This window comes from Trachurus trachurus (genome assembly GCF_905171665.1).
Source record: "Trachurus trachurus genome assembly, chromosome: 5".
Taxonomy (NCBI): Eukaryota; Metazoa; Chordata; class Actinopteri; order Carangiformes; family Carangidae; genus Trachurus; species Trachurus trachurus.
Window position 1 is genome coordinate 33,594,815 of NC_139896.1, and position 23,767 is coordinate 33,618,581.

General features: G+C 42.4%; 1 protein-coding gene across 1 annotated transcript in view; it reads right to left on the reverse strand.

Moving 5' to 3' along the window:
* The window catches only part of snta1 (syntrophin, alpha 1), a 35,550-nt gene extending 13,135 nt beyond the window's left edge, over nt 1-22,415 (reverse strand). Inside the window, exons 1-2 of the mRNA XM_083971736.1 lie at nt 22,066-22,415; nt 15,017-15,202 (exon numbers count right to left, since the gene is read on the reverse strand). Coding sequence (XP_083827862.1) covers nt 15,017-15,202; nt 22,066-22,345 — 466 coding nt within the window. The 5' untranslated portion in view covers nt 22,346-22,415. The remainder of the gene's footprint in view (nt 1-15,016; nt 15,203-22,065) is intronic.
* Nucleotides 22,416-23,767: the final 1,352 nt, after the last annotated feature.

Below are 23,767 nucleotides of genomic sequence, written 5' to 3' on the forward strand. Positions count from 1 at the left end.
CCGCTCTGAATGATTAAGATAGGTTCATCGTTCCTATAGCCCATCTCATTAAAACCATGGAAACATGCCAACCTGGTGGGGTGTAAGGTATGGCACAGAGAGGGCAGAGCGCACTGAATCAAACTTTTAAACTAATTCACATACTGCCAAAGCATAGATTTGATTACTCCGCATAGTGTGTCGGGAGAGTTAATTATCCTAATTCAACAAAGTGAAAGTGAAGGAAAGTTGAACAGGATCTGGCAGAGGACAGGGACAGAGTGAAAGGGAGGTTCGGCTACAGCCATTATCACTTTACTTTCCAACTTTCTTTTCAGTCTGGAGATCAGTTTGCTGTCTGATATGCACAGAAACCTAATCTTCCAAAATATATACAGTCACTTTGAAACAAAGCAGTCGCTTGCTGTGTGACTTTTGAGCCTAATTTGCAATTCATTTTCATTCTTAATGAGACAAATGGAAGTGATACAAACATCTGCTTTGTAGGAATACAAGTCACCATTATTGTGTGCAAATGTATGTATGAAATCCTAAGTAGTCATGATGAAAATTCATTGGTAAACGTAACACAGTTAGATACATTGGTACATCAGCAGTTTTTTTTTTGTTTTTTTTTTTTAATAAAAGCTATTATTTATTATTAAGGTGTGGGTTTGTAGATATATGTATTTATGAGTATGTTTTTGGTCATTTAATCTGAATAATGGCTGCAGAGGCTCCCATGACATTACCCTCCTCCTCCCTCTATCCATAATATGCACATGCTGCACAATACTGTGAGATGGTTCAGTGGAGTCTGAGCCTGTAATGAAGTGAAAGACTGGTACAAAGACTGGACCACCAATTTATCAGGGGCCCCAGATCAGGGCAGTGGGGTTGAGAGGGGGCCAGTTAAGCAAACTTGACGCCACAGAGTGGGAAAGGTCTGGGGGAGAGTTGTTATTTAATAAAGCTATGTTATTTTGCGGGTTAATCCATTCCCTCAGCTCAGCGAGTCTAAGCACAATGTCCTTACGGGCCAGCGGCTCTGAAGGAGAAGGAACCAAACTGTGAGTGCAGAGGGTTAGAGGTTTCAGAGCTGGGTTACACTCCGAGATCCAGATCCAGGACAAAAACAGCTACGCTACACCAGACTAAAGCAGGAGGTGACTGGGGTGGACAGTAATTATTCTCTGATTGCATTCCATACGTTCCATTTAGACTTATAAATACACACTTGACATACAAATTGACTTTGTTGCTCATTCTCAGCTGTTCTATCCAGAGTTTTCAGACAGTAATGCCTAGTGGCAATGAGTTTGCAACACTGCAAAAACAATATCAACTTAAAATGGAGCCTGCAATTCAGCGTATCTATTACTATGCAAATACACTTTGTCACTTTTCCTAAACATAAACAGCATTATAGACAGAGGTAGAGAGGAGTAAAGACCTTCTGGCATTATACCACTCTATTCAATGCAACATTACTGTAGTTTTTTCCCAAATAACTTGGGTTGGAAAGGAACACATTAAGTGTGCGGCAAGAAAGTAAAAGTTAGACTTTTCTGAGAGATGGATGCATTTTTGAGTGTTTATTTGAAAGAATTGGAGCACCAGAAGGGTGGGATTTATTTTTCACAAAGTGCCAGACACATCGCCCCTAACAACACATACCTTCTGCGTCCTGGGAAAAGCCACACCTAAATGAGCTAAAACAAAAAGTATTTTCCAATATAAGTTTGCCCAAACCTGGGGTGTATGTAGGAATCTTAAAGTGAAACTTCCAGCAGTAGTGAATCTGGTGGAGGCAATAGGGGAGGCTACATGGACTTAGGTCAGTGTAAAGAAAAAGACACATATGGTGCCTTCGCCAGTAGACATGTATTCTTTCATTGAGTAAGCATGACTTTAACGCCCCAGTATGTAACTTATTTGGCTTTTTATTAGCAAAAATCAAATATGTCTTTCATAAATACGTATTTCACTGAAGTGGAATCACACCCGCATACAAATGAAAGCTTTCTCCTACCTTAGAATGAGTTGTTACAAGTCGTTACAAATACACAAGTGGGCGACGCACCGAACCGCGGCGGCCATGTTGCATCGCCATTTTTTACGTTGAGTGGCAGCGTGATCGTAGGTAACCATAGAAACTCAGCGGAGCTGTCGGCCCGGGGAGAAAGTTTTCCAGGTAGCGCCTGTTAAAACTGTCATTTTACTCGACGAGAGAAAGACGTGAAAAACGTGGGTCAGGTAAACAATAAGACATCACCATGACAACATATTGTCACGTCTGTATTGTTTTGCCTCGTGCCGGTGGACCACTTGTTTACATAGACGCTTGTTTATCCTGTTACATGCAGCGTCTGTTGTCTGTCTGACGTCTGCCCCATTTCACGTGAATGCAACATCAAGAATACGTTCAGATATGCAACCGCACCGCTAGATGGGGGTAATTCCTACATATTATACCTTTAAGATTAACCAAATAGATTCATTAATATCTTATTATACATAAAGGAACATCAAATCTGTCGTGCCGATATACAGTATATATTAAAGCAGCATAAATAAATAACAGCTAAAGAAGTTTTTATCTCCAAATGAGGTTACCCTTACTCTGTGAAGGTTAACTGAAAAAACAAATTGAACTGAATTTCATTTTGTTACCGATTAACTCAGTCTGCGTAGACTATACACAGCACTCCACAAAATAGTTTAAAATCTAGATAATGGTACATCTGAAATGGAGAGACACTTATCGCTTTACTTTTAAATAAACCACTTAAAACGCTTTCTTTTTTTAATAAAGGCTATTTGAGCAGAGGAGAAGAGAGCATAGAGAACAAAGATCCAATAGATAGTAAGAAAGAGATGTGGCTGAGGGATTCAGTCAAGCTATCGGGGGAAAGGTTTATTTTCAAAGTTATAATTATTCTGTCACGAGAGCGAGAGCCAGAAAGTTTTAATTAGCGCACGCATGTCATTGGCACAACTGTTTGTTTAAGTTTAAGTAGTTATGACATCACTCTGCTTGCTTAAAGAAGGACTAAAATACCATCCCACTGCTTAAAGGCTCCACAGATCACACATGCTTGTTCCAGTATCAACAGTGGGTGTGTGTGCTTTTAAATCTTCATAGACAGTGAGGAACAAAAGTCTGAGACCAGACCACTTGTTCTCAGACTTTGATCTGAAAAGCATGAATTTTGAGCGGACGGATAAATCTAGTTGAGAATCTGCTCACGTAGTCAAATGCGTGTATTAACTGTGCACAGACTCGTCAGTGGATGATCCCTGTTTGATTTCACATGGTCTGCACTAGAGCACTGACATATGTGCTTTTCAACTGGCTATTAAATTTGACAGGCGAGTCAAATTAAGAAAAAGATGAAAAATAATACAAGGGTCTGTCCAGTAGTCGAGGTCTGTAAATTGGTCATCCAGTTACGAGTGAAGTTGAGTAGTTTTGTTTGCAACAGTGAACACTCCAACGCTGTTTGACTGACTTCAGTTTGCACGTTTTAAAAGGCATAATTCATAGACAGCAGCAGACTAAGCCTGGGTGACAGAGGTCACACCACTGACAAGCTATCCAGGAAATGTCAACAGTATGAGAAATTCATTAATCCTCCCGACTCAACCGACAGGAAAATAACACACAGGATTCTCATGCTCCAGACAACAGCATCCTACAAAAGAGCAACTGATTGAGAAGCATAAATGTTTGAAAATCAGACCATTCCTGTCTCCAAGCAAGACAATGACTTTTCTTTTCTAGGCATTCAGAAGCAAGGCACCCAGAATGGAACAACAACTAATGGAAATAACACTCCAAACCAGAGGACCATGCTGCTGCTGCTGCTGCTGCTGCTGCTTACACCCACCAGATGAATACATATTAGTTGAGCCACAGAAACATAAACTCTTGCATCTGTGACTGGGCTGATGCAGCTTCGGGGCGAAAGACACCCACCTGAGAATTTGCAGCTGCAAACTGGGAATTGCGAAAATGTCACTTCTTGCCTCCCTGACTACTTGTGTCCATCGGGGGGGACACAAGCCATTCTACAGATGAGCAGGACAGATGGGAGAAGTATGTACTGCATATGAGCTCAGTCTATTTACAGCATATGTTATGTGTTAACAGCCAGCAGGACTGCTGTGTCACAATAAGGAGCTTTAAACATCAAATTCCATAAATCACTCAGTTAACCAGACTTGAAGCAGTGCAGGATAGCAGATAGAGGGGGAGTATTAATCTACGCTGGCCTTGCTCTAAGACACAATTCAGTATGTATCTTCTTGGGGGGGGGGGCGGGGGGGTAGATCCACACAAGTCCTTGAAGAGCTTCATTTGTAGGAAATGCGATTTTAGCCTTCAAAGCAAAATGTAACTCAAACTGCTGGTCTGCAGTCTTCAGCCTGTTGGGCTGCGGTGTTCGTCCTTGTATTAATAGCCCACACAACATAGCTTTAATATTATGATCATCATCTTCAGTGACTAGACTGCCTACATAACCAGAACTACAAGTGGGTGATATACTACACTGTTCCCCCTGTATTCACAAGTGCAAGGAGAGGAGCAAGGAGAGGAGAGCCTGGACACTTAAAGGGACATTGTGTAACTTCTCCTGTTATCTATTCACGAAAATCGATTATTTGGTTCAAAAGTATGTTTTTCATTAATCAGTAATCCCCCCATCAACAAAGTGAAGTGTTCCTTTCAGCTCTGAATGAGCCGTTCATATCATTCATATCTCCATGGAGCGGGTAAGCTCGGTGCTGGCTGCCATGTGGTGTCTCCATGTTTTTACGTTCAGTGGCAGCGTGACGGTAGGAAACCACGGAAACTCAGCGGAGACACCGGAGCTGTCGGCTCAGGTCGAGGTGGCGTCTGTGAAAAGTCACCGCGGTAACGCAGTGAGGAGGAATGGAGCGTTACACTGATGCTGCATTCACCTGCAGTCGGGCAGACGGCCGTCGGTAACAAACCAGATGTCATTTTAGTCACAGAAGTGGAGAGAAAGCTGGTACAAGGTGGGTCAGGTAAATAATACCACATCGCCATGACAACATATTGTCACGTGGATTGTTTTGCCTCGTGCTGACGGACCACTTGTTTACATAGAGGCTTGTTTATGCCGTTACGTGCAGCGGCTGTCGTCCGTCTGCCGTCTGCCCAATTTCACGTGAATGCAGCATGAAAAATAAGATTGAGTTGCTTGCGATATACAACCACAACGCTAGATGGGAGTAATTCCTACACAATGTATACCTGTACCAATGTCCAGATTCCAGAAATTCATAAGTACAGATTAAAAAAATGACGAAGTACAAAATATGTAGATGTATTCTCCACTAAAGTTAAGTTTTCTGAGGTACATTTCTTTGTGCTCGTTGTCTATCCTCATGTTGAGTATCCTACAATTCCTACACAATGTACCTTTAATCTAAAACTACTCTGACTTGCATGAAAACAGGCTGGTGTTGCATCCTCATGGACACCAACACAACAGCACAGCTGGTGAAAAGGATTTAGGGAAAAATGCTGCATTTTTTCTTTACAACACAAGTGTAAATCAACACAGAACCTGTATTGCACATAAACGAATTGATGCAGGGAGAGGCATGAGCTGGTGCACGTGTGTGTGTGTGTGTGTGTGTGTGTGTGTCAGAGAGAAAAAGACAGCAACAGAGATTAGTTTTGGAGGGAGCTCTCGTAGAGAACGCTGACAAAGCATCCTTCAGATAACACTCATCACAGACACAAATGAACCTCTTCAAATCTAATCTCACCTCGGGCACTCCTGAAAGACATTCCTGCTTGTTCATATTGAATTCTCCTATTCCGAGAGTTTTAAAGCCAGTATTAATGCACTTAGTTCTAGAGGAGATGATATAGTCAGTCACATTTATTGAACCCAGTCAAAAGCGCAGCTGCCGTGTCAGTGGCCACACTAGCACTTCATATTACAAGATGTAATGAAACACATTCAAAGAACTGTCTGGCAGCCATGATCTGAACAGACTGGCAACACATGACTCAACAAAACCCATCTCCAATGGTTATGTCTTGGTCCATGGAACACGAGAAACTGTGCAGCCAATGTGACTGCAAATAAAAAACAAAGTCAACCATACATTTTCCCTACAAGCTATGCATCAGTACATTAACATACATAAAATATGTCCCTTTTTGCCTTTATTCCTACTTATGTTCCTACTAAGCTGTTTATGTTCCTAATTAATATTCTTTTACATGCAGCCGTACACGCTCCAAGTAATATAAAATACTCCCATGAAAGAAATTAAAAATGATGGTTCTCCTTTGGACCCTCAGAGCTAACTTATTGGTTACTTTACTATATAACAAACCTCATAACTGTATTTGAGTGACATTTACAACATAGAACAGGTGATTTAAATCACCAATGGGCAACTAGAGAGAGCTATTCACTGCCAAGAAGGGCCTCCGCCTTAACTATGTCCAGATTCTAGGAATTCATAAGTACAGATAAAAAAAGATCACAAAGAAAAGAAAATATGTAATGTATTCTCTGTGCTCATTGTCTATCCTCATGTCGAGTATCCTATGAACTCTTTATGTTCGCAAATATATACTGTATATATACAGTATATAAAAAGGTTAAGTGTAAAGATTTGTATTCGTCAAAATAATTGTCAAATTGTAAAAAGTGTGAATAAAATCTGTGAGCTAATGATATCAGCGGTGAGGTCACGCAAAGACAAAAAAGAAAAGAAGTATTTCTGTGAAATGCAAAGTGTAAAACTGCATCTATGGCTCTACTGTATCTAATCACAAAGCAAAGTCCAAACAGGTGGTGCACGGTCATCATGAAAATCTCAACAATATGATTGGACTAACCTGCTTTTGGACAGGATTTTGTTTTTTCTTTTCTTTTCTACAAATGCAAAAACTCATGCAGCTTTTATAACCGGTTGGTAAAGGTTGATTTACAGTGACAATCTAATCATTTGTGGACATTAGAAGCTCAAAACCTTACTGGTCCCAATGTGACCCCATGTCCTCTATCACAAGCAGAGTGCAGCTCACAGACTGAATGTTTAACTTTCACTGTTGTGCAAACTGTCATGAACCAAGACAAATGTTTTCCATTTCCCTGTGAAATTACTACTTCTGCTGAATATTACATGTACTCAGCAGTCACTGTTAAGTAATCTAAAAGTTTGATATTCCACTAAACTCTCATTTTAACAGTCTTTTCAATCTTATTTAGTCTCTCACCGGGCACATTGGACTTTGTACCAAGTCAATCAATAGTCCATGCCTTCACATTGGCCAACAGCCAACTTGGATGACAAAAATCAGGAGACTTGACACAGCTGACAACATACGTCCAAAACACTTCTTCCTAAAGGAAGATTTAGACAAGAGAAAGCACACAACCGTACAGCTTCCATAACTAAGCCTACTTAATCCGTGTGTGTGCGCCCGCTGAGCCTGAGCACAACTACCTTAATGAAAGGAGCAGGGCAGAAAGAACCAGTAGTGTCCAGAAATGGCTTCTTGGCAGAGCAGACTAGCTTTCCCTCACTCTGTCCCCTCATTCTCTCTTCTGCCCACACACACGTTCACACAGAAAAGTGTGTGCCTCTGGATATGCAAGTACACTCTGATGAAATTTAGGCTGACATTAAGCTAATACCCTCCCCAAAGTATAAAAATGGACCTAAAGTCATGGAACAAGACTGTCAAACTTTCTCATGAGACCTGGGTCAAAATGTACTTTTAAAGAGTGAGAGGGACTTCACCCCACACATGGGAAAATACCAAAAGCAAATCCATTTCTTTGACAATTTCAGTCATTTAAGATGACAGAATCAGTATCAGCATCACAATCTTTATCATGCTAACTCGAGATCAACTGCTTGCAATTTGATTAAAGGGATAGTTCAACATTTTGGCAAATTGGCCCATTGCCATAATCGCTATAGTCATAGCAGTAGGTTCGTTACCTTTAATTGTCGGTGTAGGGCTGGGCGATATGGCAAAAAACGTTATCACGATATGTTTTTCCATATTGATCGATTCTCGATATCGTCTCGATATGTATTTTTTGCTGACACTGCCAGTTCAAGCAGCATCCTGACTGAATCCTGAAGAAACCAGAGAATGTGTTCAGTTTGGGAGGATGACATGAGTTCACTTTAATGTTCATTAAGGGTGGAACAGTTCAATAATCCACAGTTTGATTTGATTTACATTGTTGTTGTTGTTTTCTGTTGTCTTTTTTCTACCATACATCAGCTCTAAAATGTGTCAATCACGAGGCTTTAGTCTTTCTAGTTATTTGAACAGGTTGTAGACAAATATTTAGCTATTTAGCTACTCTGACAACAGGCTTTATGCCGAGCCCCACTACTTCTTGAACTTAACAGGCTCTGATGAATCCAGGTGTGTCTGACTCTGACCTCAGTAGTCACAATGGTCAGACACACCTGGATTCATCAGTTTGTCCAATAATGTAAGACAGGAAGGAAAGGAGCCTGTTTGAGCTCAGGAAGTAGTGGAGCTGTGCATAAAGCCTATTTATTGATCTGACTCGGTAACCACGAGCGCAGTTCACGTCAACTCAAGTGATCTGCAGGTTGTTGTTTCACTTCACCGCTCTGACGCGACGCTCCGTGTGTGCGCGGCGCTGACAGAGAGAGAGAGAGAGAGGGAGGGAGGGAGGGAGAGAGACGGTCGGCGCATACTGTGAGTGGATTTGACTCCGCGCGCACTGTCCGCGGACTTTTGCGGTTTCATAGGCAAGCATACAGTGTCACATTTGAAACAGATCGAGTCCGCGCGGTCATAAAAATTGAGCTTTGCGTGGAAGGGACCGGCGGACGCCCGCTTTGGGTCCTCGTCTGCCTCGAGTGCGCGCGGATGTCCGCGGAGTCAAATACGCCGGAGTATGTGGGGGCCTGAGCCTAGCGCATGTTCTTCACACTGTACATGAGCAAACATGAGACATGTTACCGCAGAATAAACGTCACGAGCAGCTCCGTGTTTCCTCCACTTTGTGGCCGTGGTGTCATCAGGTTGCTCTGACTCCACACTGCCAGGCTTCTTTAGCCGGGACAGACGAACTGATGCTCCACACGTTCACAATCGCTTCAGTTGCCATCGGCTCCACCTCCACTCGTTTCCTCCCTCTTTTACAACTTTCACTTTATCACAGCTTGGGATCAATAAAGTATATATATCTATCCATCTTATCCTTCCTCCCTTTAGCTGCAGCAGCTCAAACAAGCTCTGCATGCTCAGAACAGGAGGCGGAGTATCAGACGGAAATGTGGCCGGCTGCTGTCGCGCATATTTACTTTCATGTGATATCGAGGAATAGGGCCATAGCTTATTATCGAAATCGATCAAAGATTTATCGCGATCCCGTATCGAGATCGTTATATCGCCCAGCCCTATGTCGGTGTAAGCTATTTTTAGAACGGAGGAGCGGAGCGGCGAGCTGCTCAGAGCTACGCTATGGAGGCTAAGGGAATTTCTTGGTTTACCTCATCAAACTCATCAAATACACAACCCAACAACTCCAAAAGGCTGTCGTGGACAAGTTGTGAGCTGCACATTCACCACGCTATGAGATAATAATGGAACGTTACGAGACGGAGTTGTTTTAGAGGTAAATTCATGCAAAACCACTGATGCGCGTTGCGTTCAGGGACAGTTTTTCAGCAAGCAGACTGCTGTACAGCTGTATTTACCTCGAAAACGGCTCGGTTTCGTAACATTCCGTTATTATCTCATAGCGTGGTGAATGTGCAGGTCACAACTTGTCCACGAAAACGTTTTGGAGTTTTGGGATTTTGTATTTGATGAGTTTGATGAAGGAAACCAAGAAATTCCTTTAGCCTCCGTAGCGTAGCTCTGAGCAGCTCGCCGCTCCGCTCCTACGTTCTAAAAATAGCTTACACCGACAAATAAAGGTAACAAACCTACTGCTATGACTATAGCGATTATGGCAATGGGCCTATTTGCCAAAATGTTGACCTATCCCTTTAATATACATTTGTATATTAGTCACTTTGATATTTATGAAACACAACAAGATAATGTGGGTGTCAAGTCGTTTTTTTGTGCTGGTGTAATTGTCCTGTCATCACTGACTCTGTCCTGTAGATCAACCACATGAGCCATGGACATACTGTACTTGTGGGATTGGTGGAGGTAGTAGGCCTATACATAACTAGGAAACTCTAAGATAACTTCATACCTCTGTGTTCTCAGGACTTCAGCATTTATTGCAGCAGCTCGCGTGTCTTGTCAGTCAGCGGCCTTTTCCCTGTCCATCACTGTCGCTGAGACGGCATTACACATTCTTCTTCTGCCCTGCCGAACACGGCGTACCAACACTTCTACTTCTTCTACTTCTTACATGGACAGCGTTCACACATATGCACACGGACACGCACCGGCCCATTTTAAGTGCTCCCATATTCACACTTATCTTGGTGTCTTGACCTGTACTCTGCAGCCCATTTATCCTTTCTGCTTCACACTTTGTGTCAGTGTGTGTGTGTGTGTGTGTGTGCGCGCATGTACGTATGTGAACATTTTTCAGAAGTATGTGTTGTATGTGGTGGATACTTATTTTGTGTGTGCTTTTCTGTCAGACCTTGGTTGCCCAGGGAACAGCTTTACCACTGAACCATCCCTACCCCCCACTCTTTTCTTTCATGCATGCACGCATGTTGTGCACACACACTAACTTACACACACAGTTTCTTAGCTCCATGGTTTCTTCATATAGTAGTGGAATGAGCCCTGACTTGGCAGGCAAGCAGGTGGCAATGATGGATGTCTTCTCAGTAGAAGAGCAGAATCCAAATTAAAACAGGGCAGAAGGCAGTGGGACAGTTCAGAGACCAGCGCTCCATCCCTCATCCCGTCTCTTCAGCGGCTTCATACATGACTGCAGTCTTTTAATTTTGTTCTCATATCGCATTTGTTCAATTTTGCCCCACAAAGCCCTCTCTAAGTATTCCATGATGTTCTCACACTCAACATTTTTACAAAATTGATCCATAAATCTCCCTATTTATTGTGGCAGAAGCTCAGTGACTATAAAAGAAGGCACATTCAGGGTGATAATAAGGTGTGTGTGTGTGTGTGTGTGTGTGTGTGTGTGTGTGTGACTGGAGAAATGTGGAGCTGTCCTATGCACCTCTCTTTTCCAGCCTTCTCTCTTTCTCCACACACACACATATTTGAAGATATGGCAGGTTGTACACACACACACACGCACGCATGGAAGAAGCACAAGCCCACACGCAAACGCACACAGTGAGGCTGTAAATGTCACTGGTAGGAAATGAAGGCAGCTGTGGTTTTATGGTTTCATCTGGTCTCTTATATTTATCTGACCCTCTCAGGTGTTTACTGTTCCTCTCTCTCACACACACACACACACACACAAATTGATGTAAGGTACCACAGAGGAAGAGGAACAGAGGACGGACATCCTAATGGGAACATACATAATGGCTCTAGTTGTATTTTTTTTTCTTTCATACAGACAGATTGTCTTGTAATAAATTCTTATTTATGATGAGAGATTTGCAGGTGGAGAGAGGTTTTACACACATTCACACTCACACCTGGGAGATGCCCAGTGGTGGCCCATTTTCCTCCGCCGTTGGCTGCTAAGCAACCGTGTGGGACATAAATTCATAGGATTTATTAAAAATCCATAAAGCGAACGATGGAAAAACCATTTCCAGTTGTGCCCCATATTCACAACTCGAAACACCTTTGAAAACCATCTAATGTGCGATTGCTATTGTTTTAATCTGAACCATCAAGACCAGTTTTTTTTTTCCTTTTACTCAGTTCAACCACACTCTGAAAGAAATCCGTCATATCCTCGAAAACATTCTTCACTTTGATGGCAGTGCTCAGCATTATTGCATTGCATGTGCTGCAGCAACAATCAAAACTGCATTAATCTAAGGTGAGCAGAAATCTATTCACTTGACTTTCCAAGTCAAAAAGGAAAAAACCCTGCCATAAGCACAACCAGGGGTTTTATTGTAATTCCTTACAATGTTGTGAGAGTACTTCATCTGACAGATTCAAGTATACTGTTCACATATTCAAGATGTTTTAATGTGATGGAGGCAGTTTCCCCTTGATCTCAGTCAAGGCCGTCTGTGTTATGAATTTCACAGAGCGATGAAAACTGCCTTAAGCAGAGCAGCGGTGGCTTATTATTTGTTGCAGCGCACATGTAAGAAAGACTGTTACTCTGACCTTTAAACAGTGTAGTGATGCCAAGAAGGAGTTTGCTTCTAACTGTGTTTCTCAGTATCTTGATAAAATGCCAAAACAAAAATAAGCATTGTGTTTGAACTTCATGTCATATGTATTCGCCAGCCTTGATTTACAATCTGAATCTTAAAGAGAAATTGCAGTTGGAAAGCTCATAGCCCTCAAGCGTTGACCAAAAACTTCCATTCTTTATTTCATCTGTTCCCTAAAAATACTCTCAAGTGCCTCACAACAGATGTGCGTCCCGCGGTCTTGCCATCTCCGAGGACCGGACAGAACATCCACCACCACACAAACACTGTAGCAGCAGGGCATCGAAAAACACACACATGCACATGCACACACATCCAGCACACTGCCCTCAGCGAGCCTTCAAGCTTCTTTCCGCTCTTCACTCCTCTATCAGGCCCTCAGGGGCAGGAGGAGGGAAACCCATGAAATGATTCCTGACATGACGGATCACGGAGCAGCACTGGTTGAGCCGTCTGATATCAACACTTGTCTTGCCTGACTGTGGACAAGTAAGGCGGGGAGATTTGCGGTGATTTCCCCTGGCTGGCCGTGGCTCCGGCTGTATCTGCTCCACTGACTGGAGTTACAGACGCTAGCCCACAGTGCAACTTCACCCACAGAAATGCTGCCACATGGAAAACTGGTAACTCTGGTTTTAGTGCTCCCTCTTTTTTAACATTCATCTTCTCGAATGGAAAGTCCATGTCATGTTTCATTCTTATTTTACACAGCTTATTGAACCTGTTTACAGCTAAATAATTATAGGTAGTGCTTCTTTATTCCTAGTGTTTACAGACAGTTTTTGGAAGTATGCCAGGTTGGAAGCTTCTGTTCGACTCATCACATTGAATGCATTTCTTAAAGGTACATTATGTAGGAATTCCTCCCATCTAGCGTTGCGGTTGTATATCGCAAGCAACTCAATCGTATTTTTCATGCTGCATTCACGTGAAATTGGGCAGACGGCAGAGGGACGACAGCCGCTGCACGTAACGGCATAAACAAGCCTCTATGTAAACAAGTGGTCCGTCAACACGAGGCAAAACAATACACATGACAATATGTTGTCATGGCGATGTCTTATTGTTTACCTGACCCACGTTTTACCGGCTTTCTCTGGACTTCTGTGACTAAAATGACATCTGGTTTGTTACCGACGGCCGTCTGCCTGACTGCAGGTGAATGCAACATCAGTGTAACGCTCCATTCCTCCTCACTGCGTAACCACGGTGACTTTTCACAGACGCCAGCTCCGGTGTCTCCGCTGAGTTTCCGTGGTTTCCTACCGTCACGCTGCCACTGAACGTAAAAACATGGAGACACCACATGGCAGCCAGCACCGAGCTTACCCGCTCCATGGAGATATGAATGATATGAACGGCTAATTCAGAGCTGAAAGGAACACTTCACTTTGTTGATGGGGGGGATTACTGATTAATGAAAAACATATTTTTGAACAAAATAATCGATTTTCATGAACAGATAACAGGAGAAGTTACACAATGTCCCTCTGTAACTCTCACAACCCATAGACTTGAACACACAGACATGTAGAGCAACAGAGGGAATAATAAAAGCAAAGCATAAAACTGTGTTAGGCGTTATGGTTCCTGATACTTTAACACATATTCTGTCTGAGTGATAACATCCTGTATAAATCATCACTCAACCTTTGTCATTTTAGTAACAAATGGATTTACAATTGAATCCAGTGGCTCAAAGCGTGGAGACAGAAGCTGAGTTTTTGTGATGCAATCAGTCGGCAAGAGGAAGGATGGTTTTCAGTCCCTTTTCCCTGTCTTCATAACTGAAGATCAGATCTCAGATTGACCGTGTTTGTTTCACACATGCACACAGACTGATGCTTTTAGGCAAATGTGTGCACACAAACACTCCCAGCACCTGACTAAACTGTAAGGTTGAGACAGAAAAGCACACGGAGCGATACAGTAATTTAGCTCTGGCTGCTTGCGCGGATGAGTTAGAGCGAAAAAGGGAAGAAAAACACCTGCCGACACCTGCTGACTCCATTGCAAACCTTCCCGTGCACAGCAGGCCTCACCACATACGTTCTCCGCTCTTCTCAGTTCCGACATCCAACCTAAAGTAACTGTCTATCAGTGTTTGATGTTCGGGAGGAAACTGCTCATTAGCATGCTGGGATGCTCAGAGGTGTGAGCCACAACAATATTCTTGGATTTTTTTTTGAGTCTTCAGGTTTTTCCACTCGCTCTCTCAGTTCAGCTCATTATTTGGATGTTTCCGTGTAAGTCTGATCAAAGTCTGGTTTAATGGATCATTCTCTCTCAGCTCATCATATGTGACCCCTCAAGGGATGAAAAAAAAAATCAACCAAAGTGCTGGAGAAATGTATCAAAACATATCAAGGTATCAACAGTACCTATTGTTTCAATATATTTGTCTATCTATGGAATGCAGGCACAGTAAAATAATAGTTCAAGCTTCTTCATGAGAGATGGGAATTTGTATTTATGTATTATATTGTTTCAAAAATCATGTATCAGCTGCTTCTTTATCATACAACAGAGACAGAGGTGTGTCTTGTGGTTAGCTCCCAGTCTGCTGTCATTCTGCAGTGCATCCTGACAGCAAAGCACAGAAGACAAAGAAACACTTCACCTTGCAAAGGCGAGAAAGTGCAGCCTCAATTCCGGATTTCATTTTTTTCCTGGAAGAAAAATATCTTACCCTCAAGGATGACTTCTTTGCCAGTTTTCTTCAGCGCTTGCACAGCTTCGTCGTGTGTGGCCTCCCGTAAGTCATAACCATTGACAGACAGTATGGCGTCGCCGACATAAAGCGCCTCCGTCTGGTCAGCGGCCAGGCCCTTAAAAATCTTGGAGATGAGGATTGGCATCTTGTTCTCCCTCCCACCTGTGTTATAAAGACATAGAAAGATAACTGTTGTTGTTTCTTCCATTAATTGTTTCAGGAATCTGCTACCTCGCATTATTGCTTTTAACAATATACATTCACTTACACTGTGCAAATAATATGAGGCTCAATCTTTTGACAACTTATCAGCTTTACAGAGCATTTTAACTGTACAAAATCAATACAAGATGTGGGTTCTTATGCTGAGAGAAAGCCCTATGTGCATAATTCAGTGAAAAATTGAGAGGATCGTTGGCAGCAAAACAGCCACAGTGCTACACTTATTTTGATCCCGGCCACTGCACTCCCCAGATTTCAGCATTTAAGGCAACTTTAGTTACTTAAACTGTTAAGTGAAGTTGAAAGAGCAGACGAGGACAGACACAAAGAGCAGCGATTACCCCTCGTGGTCCAGCTTCTGCAGTCTCCCCTCTCTTCCTCTCGCTCCCTTTCTCACTCGTTATATGAAGGTCAGCTCAGAAGCTGATGGATCTGCCTCTTGCTGAGGGCTTCCACTCTTCATGAGAAATATCGTCATTAATATCAGCTGACACTTGGACTCTGGCCTTCAGGCGTGTGAGAAATTATCCAAAAGAGGATTGCATTTAATTAATTCTAAATACATCTTCCACAGGTTGCTTGCTCTGGGTGATTCCGGGGGATTTAACTCATGTATCTTCCTTTGGAGGGCACGGGGTAGCGCTCTTAATAAAGAAGCACCAGGGTTGAGCTTTAGATGCTCATATTATGCATGTTGATCACGTTTTAGAAAGAGGGATTTAGCAGCTACTTGACCGCTCTGTGGCACCGCATAGATGTTTACTGCGCTGCTCTAAGTCTCTGGATTATGATGTGTTGATAAAAAATTTCAAAGTGGAGATGAGATGAAGAGGAACCTTCAGAAAAGTTGATGGTGATGTCATCAATATATATCATCACAATTTTGATCACTGGGAATAGCTGTCAAAGTTATGAACTTTAATCACTTGAACTTGAATCTTTACAAACTGCACTGGAATTTGGTAGAGGCACATAAACACAATTTACATATTTCTCCCTGATTAATAATGATTGTGAACCTAATCCTGTGAACTTTGCAATGCAAAGGGGAAAAAACACCTTATGAAAGTAGTCTAAACACTGTATACTGTAGAATAATAAGCCATCTATAGAGTGTCTGAATTAATAACATCAGAAAAGCCTCCAATGATTCACATTACAAACAGTGGCTTTGTCAGTGTCATAAAATCAGTTACATTCACTCAGGCACAGTGGACTGCCAACAGTTACTGTTTTTTACTCTTCACTTCTCAATGGAAACCAACTGTCAGTGTTTCTTTTCGCCTCGACTTACTATAACCATGACAACAAAGGTCCCTCTAACCTTAAGAAAGTAATCACTTTACCACAAACCACAGCTGTTTCCTAAAACTTACCGAGCAGTTATCGTGCCTCAACTTAACCAACGAGTGGCCATTCTATAATCTTAACATTGTGTTTATTTTTGTTACCATAACAATCCGGTAGCTACATCTGTGCTGCAGAGACACTATTTCAGGAGTTGTTCTGTGGGTCGGATGAGAGGGGAGAGACAAACTGGGCTTGATTGGTTCTCTGCAAAGGTCAAGTCTGAATGTTTTTCTTCCACCTACATTAATGAATCATACAATTTACATGGATGTCACTCAGTGCCAGGGCATGACATGCATACGATACGCAATGCATGAAGGTTATTTTGGACAGCTGTGTGTAAAACTAAGTTTGCAGATCGGGCCACATTCTGTACATGAAGCACCCTTGGGAACAATAACATACCAAGAATAAAAAAAAATTAAAAAAAAAAGATTATCCAGGGACATATGTAGTGATTATGTTCCACGCCAATTTGGAAAGCTTTTTGAAGCCATTCATCCACCAGTAGAAAAACACAGCCTACCACACTGCCAATGAAGAACTGCCAGAAAAATCACATCACTGATAAAGGGAGCTGTTAAATATTGTATTTGTTGGAAAATAAATTTCATGATCTAATGCAATTAACATATTAATGTGTGTTTCTGAACGTCAGTGGAAATAGTCTGTGTCCTGCTGGCTTAACCCCATCCAAACGTTCCCTGCTGGGGATTAAATGTGAATACCTTCCAGCCAGTCACAAGTTGCTACTCTATCCTTTAGGTTACCTTTGCCCCCAATTTGCACCACCATATAAATTGCTGTGACATCTATTCACTGTACTTCTACCAATGCACAAACTACACACTTATTATCTGTACCGCCTAAGTACTTATAGAATTTACAGTAAAAAAAAAAAAAAAAAAAGTAATAAGTATTTGCATTTAATTTAGACTGGACATTTAAAAAGAAACTAAATTGGCTCGAATGAAAACTCACAACTACAAGTAGACTGTTGCAGACTTCAACAATGACATGCCAGGCTATATGCTCAGCTAATATCTCATGCACCAAACCAGTGCTAATGGAAAGATCACCACAGCACTTCCCACTTCACCAGTTGCAGCCCTGTGGCCTTTGACTTGATGAATGGCGGTGATTTATGTCAAGAATGTCCAGACTATTTAAAGTAAATGGTTGGACAAGTTGGCACAAGACGGCCATGTTTCTTTGAGTTGAACTGATAGCGTGGCGGGTGTCAAGATGACATTGGCATTGGCACCAAAAGGATTTAGACAGATGTTTGAATTGATTAGGAGAAGGAGTGACTTGATATAAAGGAAGCAGATATTTTTTTCTCATCATCTACTTTGACAAACTACCGACTTAAAGGGATAGTTCACCCGTCATGCCAAGGAAGGGTTGGGAGAACTTTCAGAGTCATCAAAACGCTTTTGGAGTTCCAGGGGGGGTCCAATTGGCAACGGATTTTCATATAATGGCGGGGGATTGTGCTCACTTTTGAATAGTCCAAAACACACACTATGAAACATTCAAATACCTCCATACTGCTCGTCCGTACTGACCCAAGTGTCCTGAAGCTGCGACATGAACAAGTTGTTTGGATTTTTTTTTTGATGTCTGTTTTTAGCCTTGTTGTAGCAGTAGCTCCTTTAACTCTGTTGATGTTTGTGCACATGTGCAAGATTATTTCTTCCATACATCATACATCCAAACGACGAACGAACATCTCGCAGCAAATCTTACATATTTCACACAGCCACTGGGAGCTACTACCTCAACAAGGCTAAATACAGAGATCAAATACATTTTAATTTCAAATACATTTCATGTGGCGGCTTCAGGACACTGGGGTCAGTACAGACGAGCAGTCTGGAGGTATTTGGATGTTTCATAGTGTGTGTTTTGGACGATTCAAAAGTGAGCACAATTATGAGCACCGCTATTATTTGAAAATCCCCCCCCCCTGGAACTCCAAAACTCCAAAAGCGTTGTGATACCTCCGAAAGTACTCGGGAGGAGCCACTGGAGCATGACGGTGAGTACAAAACTGGTGAATTATTGATTTTGGGTGAAGTATCCCTTTAAGTCAGCAGCCAAAGCAGGTGAGGGGTTTGTCAGTAGTGGCAAAAACACATTAACCCTATAATTTCTTGCAATTTCTCCTCCCGTCTTCACTCAGGTTCACTTCAAATCCCGAATACCTCTGATTGACAAAACTGCTGAGTAAACAAACGTTGGCATATTGTAGGGGGGAAAAACGTCAATATGTCAGCTACTCTTACACAACCCTTAATCCTCCCATATTCCCTTCCTCTTCCTGCCTTTCTTTCTCCAACTTTTCCTGTCAAACACAATTCAACACCCTCCAGCTGGCAGCCTGTCACTCACCTGACAGGAGGGTGGCAGCGGAGGAGGAGGGGAGGAGCCACTGCAGCTACCGATGACAGGTAAATGGATGGTACCGGGTTATACAACACTGACATGCACCTAATTAGGTACTTTTGTGCCAACAATGTGTTTGTGGTGATAATGCTGCTTTCAAAGGAATCAGCACGATCAGCACTTAACTTCCTCAAACTTCAGCCGAGCTGCTAATGAACACTGAAACAAACAACACAAAACAACAAACAAATTGATCTCTCAACACTTACGAAAATAATGTGGTTTCTGATGGATGATGTGCAAAGCCACACGAGGAGATAATATCTTTTTAATAATGGGTTTGTTACATAACGCTGCACCTGAGCTTTGTTAACTGAGAAAAAATGTTGTCAAGGAGAGAGCATCTGAGCTAGCCTGAGACAAAACAGCTCCAGGCACCAACCAACGGTTTCATAATGTATGTCCTAAACACTTACAAGAGTGAGTTACAACTTGCATCAAGTCCTATAAAAGTGAGAAAAGCCCAGTGTGACAATGATAGTGAAGCTGTCTCCTGCCACAGTGGAAAAACTCAAAGTCACTATGGCAAAAAACCAGCTAGCTCACACACATGTGGCAGAGGAACAAGACCCAGTCTGCATAGGCTGCTTCCTCTGACCAGAGGGCCCGTCTGCAGACCTGGAGACTCATTTCCTAGGCTCTCCTCTTAAATTTAGACATGTGAGAGTAAAGGTTGACTGCCTCCATGCTTTTCTGCAGGCCGGGGTGGGCTCCCTAAAATTAACACTAGTGGAGTACTCCACTCCCAGCCACATAGCTTTCATCTTTGGCCAATGACAACTGCCTGCTGTGGACTGCTCCTCTCAGCTGTTCACAATGTGGTGTCAGCTAGCCCACAACAACTTTTTGCCGTGCTCTTTCACTCGCGTTACACTTTTTGACACTCTTTCTTTTCGTCCTTTCTTTCCCATTGACACCTCCGGCTTGGTGCGGTGTCCTGCTTCATTTACTGCTTGCTCATTTTGCTTTTTGTCTTGCTCTTTTCCCTCTGCTAAACCGTTCTTCCTCCCTCGCTTCATCACCGCTGCCTTTGAAACAACCAGCATCACAACAGTGTCAAGCCACTGGGGTGCCAGCTATGATTTTGTTTTAATAACATGCTGTCTGATTTTCAAAGCCACCCATTTCCACAGAGATGGGCATTACATTTATGTCATTAGGGGGCTAGCTTTGTTGTTGTTGGTGGCGGCAACTATTGGAGGGACTAAAATTAACATGTCACCAGCGGTTACAATGATGAACCGTCTTTGCAGCATGAACAACGGAGCAAGTCTACAGCTGTCCATCAAAACCAGCCTGTGCATTTCTGAATGGCCAAGTGATAACATGTCAATACATGTACACTGCAAACCTGTCAAGAGGTAGAGGCTGTAACACACAGAGAGTATAAGTTCGAACACAACGCATTATCAGAGTACAGCTCCATTACTGCCTACTAGATCTTCACTGTGATGATGCACAAATAACAACTCAAGGTGAGCAAGCCACAGATCACAACTTCATCTAATCCCAAACAACATCTGGAAGATAAAAATGACCATAAACTCAACAACATAAAGATACGAGATAAAATTATGAATAAAACTACGGGCTTAGATAAATATTTTTAAGAAAAAGCAGAGCTGGAATTAAAATTAAAACTTTCTGTGGATTAGATTATCTCTGCACAACTGCTTCTTCATGTAGCTTTGCAATGCTGAACCTTCCCAGTTCTCCTCACTGAGATCACAGCTGAGATAAGAGCCTGTTGCTGCAGGTTGAGGAAACAGGACAAGGAAAAGGCTTTTATCAGCTGCACAGTACACAACACAGGTATGTAAGCCTAGTGGTTTGTCAGATATGGGAAGGTCACAACCTCTTTCCCATCCAGAGGTTACACATAGGAGCAACCTCGATGTGCAGCTACATGCATTTGAGATGCTCCTCTTTTGCTGAGAGACACAAAGTGAATCAGCGACAGAGCCAAACAAACTTATTGATGCAGGAACAGTGATAAATTTACTGTTTCGTTTTTGTGCATCTCTTCTGGCTATGTATGACAACTCTGCCTTTACTGCAGGTCTAAGCGCTCTCTGGTATTATGGCTCAGAATTATAATAATAATTTATATGGAGGAAAAAGAATTTAAAAAAAACAAATGCACACATCCTAAGTAAGTGTTAAAGGGGGTAGAAGTAGAAGAAGTACTAGGTGTTGTCAATTTAACATGTAATATTCTGGTTTTCAGTGCACTATTATTCACAAATAGACAGAAAATAGCCTAGTTCAACTATTTATTAGCAGTTGTTATTAGTTCTATGGAGACCACAGTTTATTAAAAAGTTTAACTTACTGAGTGAAAATTTGTCTTTGGCTCCCCGAGAAAAAATTACAGTAGGAAGACAAACTACAAGTTGACAAGAAGACCCACTTAAAATCAGGTGCGGTCATTTGCATTGAGTGCTTGAAATTGCTTGAGTGATGAAATAAACTACTGTAATTTTGAATCTCATCAAAGAAAGAGTAGAAACTTTTAATGTGTATCATAAATGATCATGTAGCCTATTCTAATGCTGTCTCTAACTTTACTGCGTCAGCTATGTGTGGCCGTCTATCAGACCGTACCGTACAGTGCAGGAGGCTACACTGTCAAACATTGGCCTAAAGTTACGCGGCTGTAGCTAATTACCGTCTCCAGTGACTCCGGGACAGTGAAATGGCTCCCCACTGAGAGCAGGCACAGCTTGAGCTGTCATTTCACTCCCCGTACAAACAAGAGCACCGCATGTATTAAAAATGAGTTAAAATGCTCAGCGTAATTTCTGTGGACAAAACGTCCCGGGAAAGTTTAATTAGTCTCATGTTTGCGGGGTTTCGCTGCTGAGTTAACTGACAAGTCGTCGGTTGTTTTTCCAGCGTCCTTGACAGAAAGTGCTCCCAAACTCCTCGCGGGGAAAAAAAAAACTTGTGTTAACTGAGACCAAGTCGCCATTTATGTCACTACTTCTTCTTTACGCTGCTTTTACCTTTGATACTGATACCGAGTCCTCCAACATCTTGCTTGGTGACTCGCACGGTGCGCTTCACGTTGGTGATGGTTTCCGGGACCGGGGACGAGCTGAGGTTCGGGGGGTCTCCGTTGATAGCTCCGGCGGGACTGGGCTTCGTGGTGGGCTCCTCGGGAACCTCCCCGGGGTTTACCGTGAGCGTGTCCTCGGTGAGAGTGGCCAACACCCGGATCCAACGGTCCACGGTCACACGAAGTTCTAGTAGTCCCGTTTTCTGCTCCTTCATCGCGGCAGCCATGTTCAACGCATTCCTGGAATAACTCTAGACGGGCTGGCAGTCCTGTAGAGAGATAGGGGGGTGGAGGGCTGAGTAGGGGGGCTCTCTCTCTCTCTCTCTCTCTCTCTCTCTCTCTCTCTCTCTCTCTCTCTCCCTCCCTCCCTCCTTCCCCATTGCCCTCCCTCAAAAGAGGTTTATCCAGTAGAAGTAAAGTTAATTGAGGGTGATACGATTAGCAACGGTGTTGACACACACACTTAAAGTTCAAAGAGCTTCTTGTTAAGTCCCTCCATTAATGAACTGTGTGCGGTTGAGTCACACATAATTACGTTTTGATACATTAATTTATTTATTTATTTCAAGTGCATTGAACCAGCCAGCCTCAGATCACAGATCTAATTTGCAGCATGCCCAGCAGACACAAAATCACAGCACTGATATGTACAGACTTTATGTCATGAAGAAAATAGAATCAATAATGCTTTGCAAGTCTGGTAATACTGAGCTGCCTTTCTGAGTGGATGGAGTTCATATCAGGCGTGAAATCCACAAATCGTCTTCAGGGTGAACTGTGCTGACAGAAAACATGCTTCACAATGGATGTGATGTTCACAGAGTTAAGAAATCTAATGTTCCCACCAAGTCTCAGTGGAAGCTCTCACCTTAAAACAAAGAGAATAATTTAGAGGACCAGTTCTGGTCCAAAATATTATCCACAAAGAAAATTAAACACAGTCGCACTCACACATGAAACAAAAACAATGAGGCTGATTTGCCTGCTGGAAGAGCAGATGAAAATGATTCCAACTCCATGACAGTTCTGGGTTATGGCATGATGCATGATGCTCTCTAAAGAGTTGGCGAGCCCAAAGTTTCCCTCCAGTAGGCACTAAATGAGGAGGTAGTGCAGTACTATATGAGCACTAATAAACGCTAAATCATTCTTGGCCATAGACCAAAAGCAGAATAGGCTACTGGCAGTTCTGTAAGAGTGCTGGAAGAAAAATAAAACATACATAGTCTATTTGCTAAGAAGATTACTGTTGGTTCCCTTTACAATTTGAACAGGTAGCACAGCATCCCTTTTCAGTCAGTCATCCGATTAACAACAGACCAACCCTTTCTGTGCACCGATGGTGTGGTGCTTTGGTAAAACAAAGTCCTCCACATGAAGTATGATAGCGATTTGTGCCAAACAGCAGGATCTCAGTTTGTCATTTTCTATCTACTTAGATTCTGCTCATATTTCCATTATTTTCAGGCAACAGCAACATGTTGAATAACTTTCTCTCTATTTTTCATCATGTCTTATTCCTCTAGCTTGAATAAGTCCTACCAATCAAGCAGTTTCACATTATCTCCCTCAGACCTGTACAATAACTGCACACCCCCCCAACAAAAATGAAGTTAAAATCAGTCAAATGAAATGCCAGACTTTGAAAA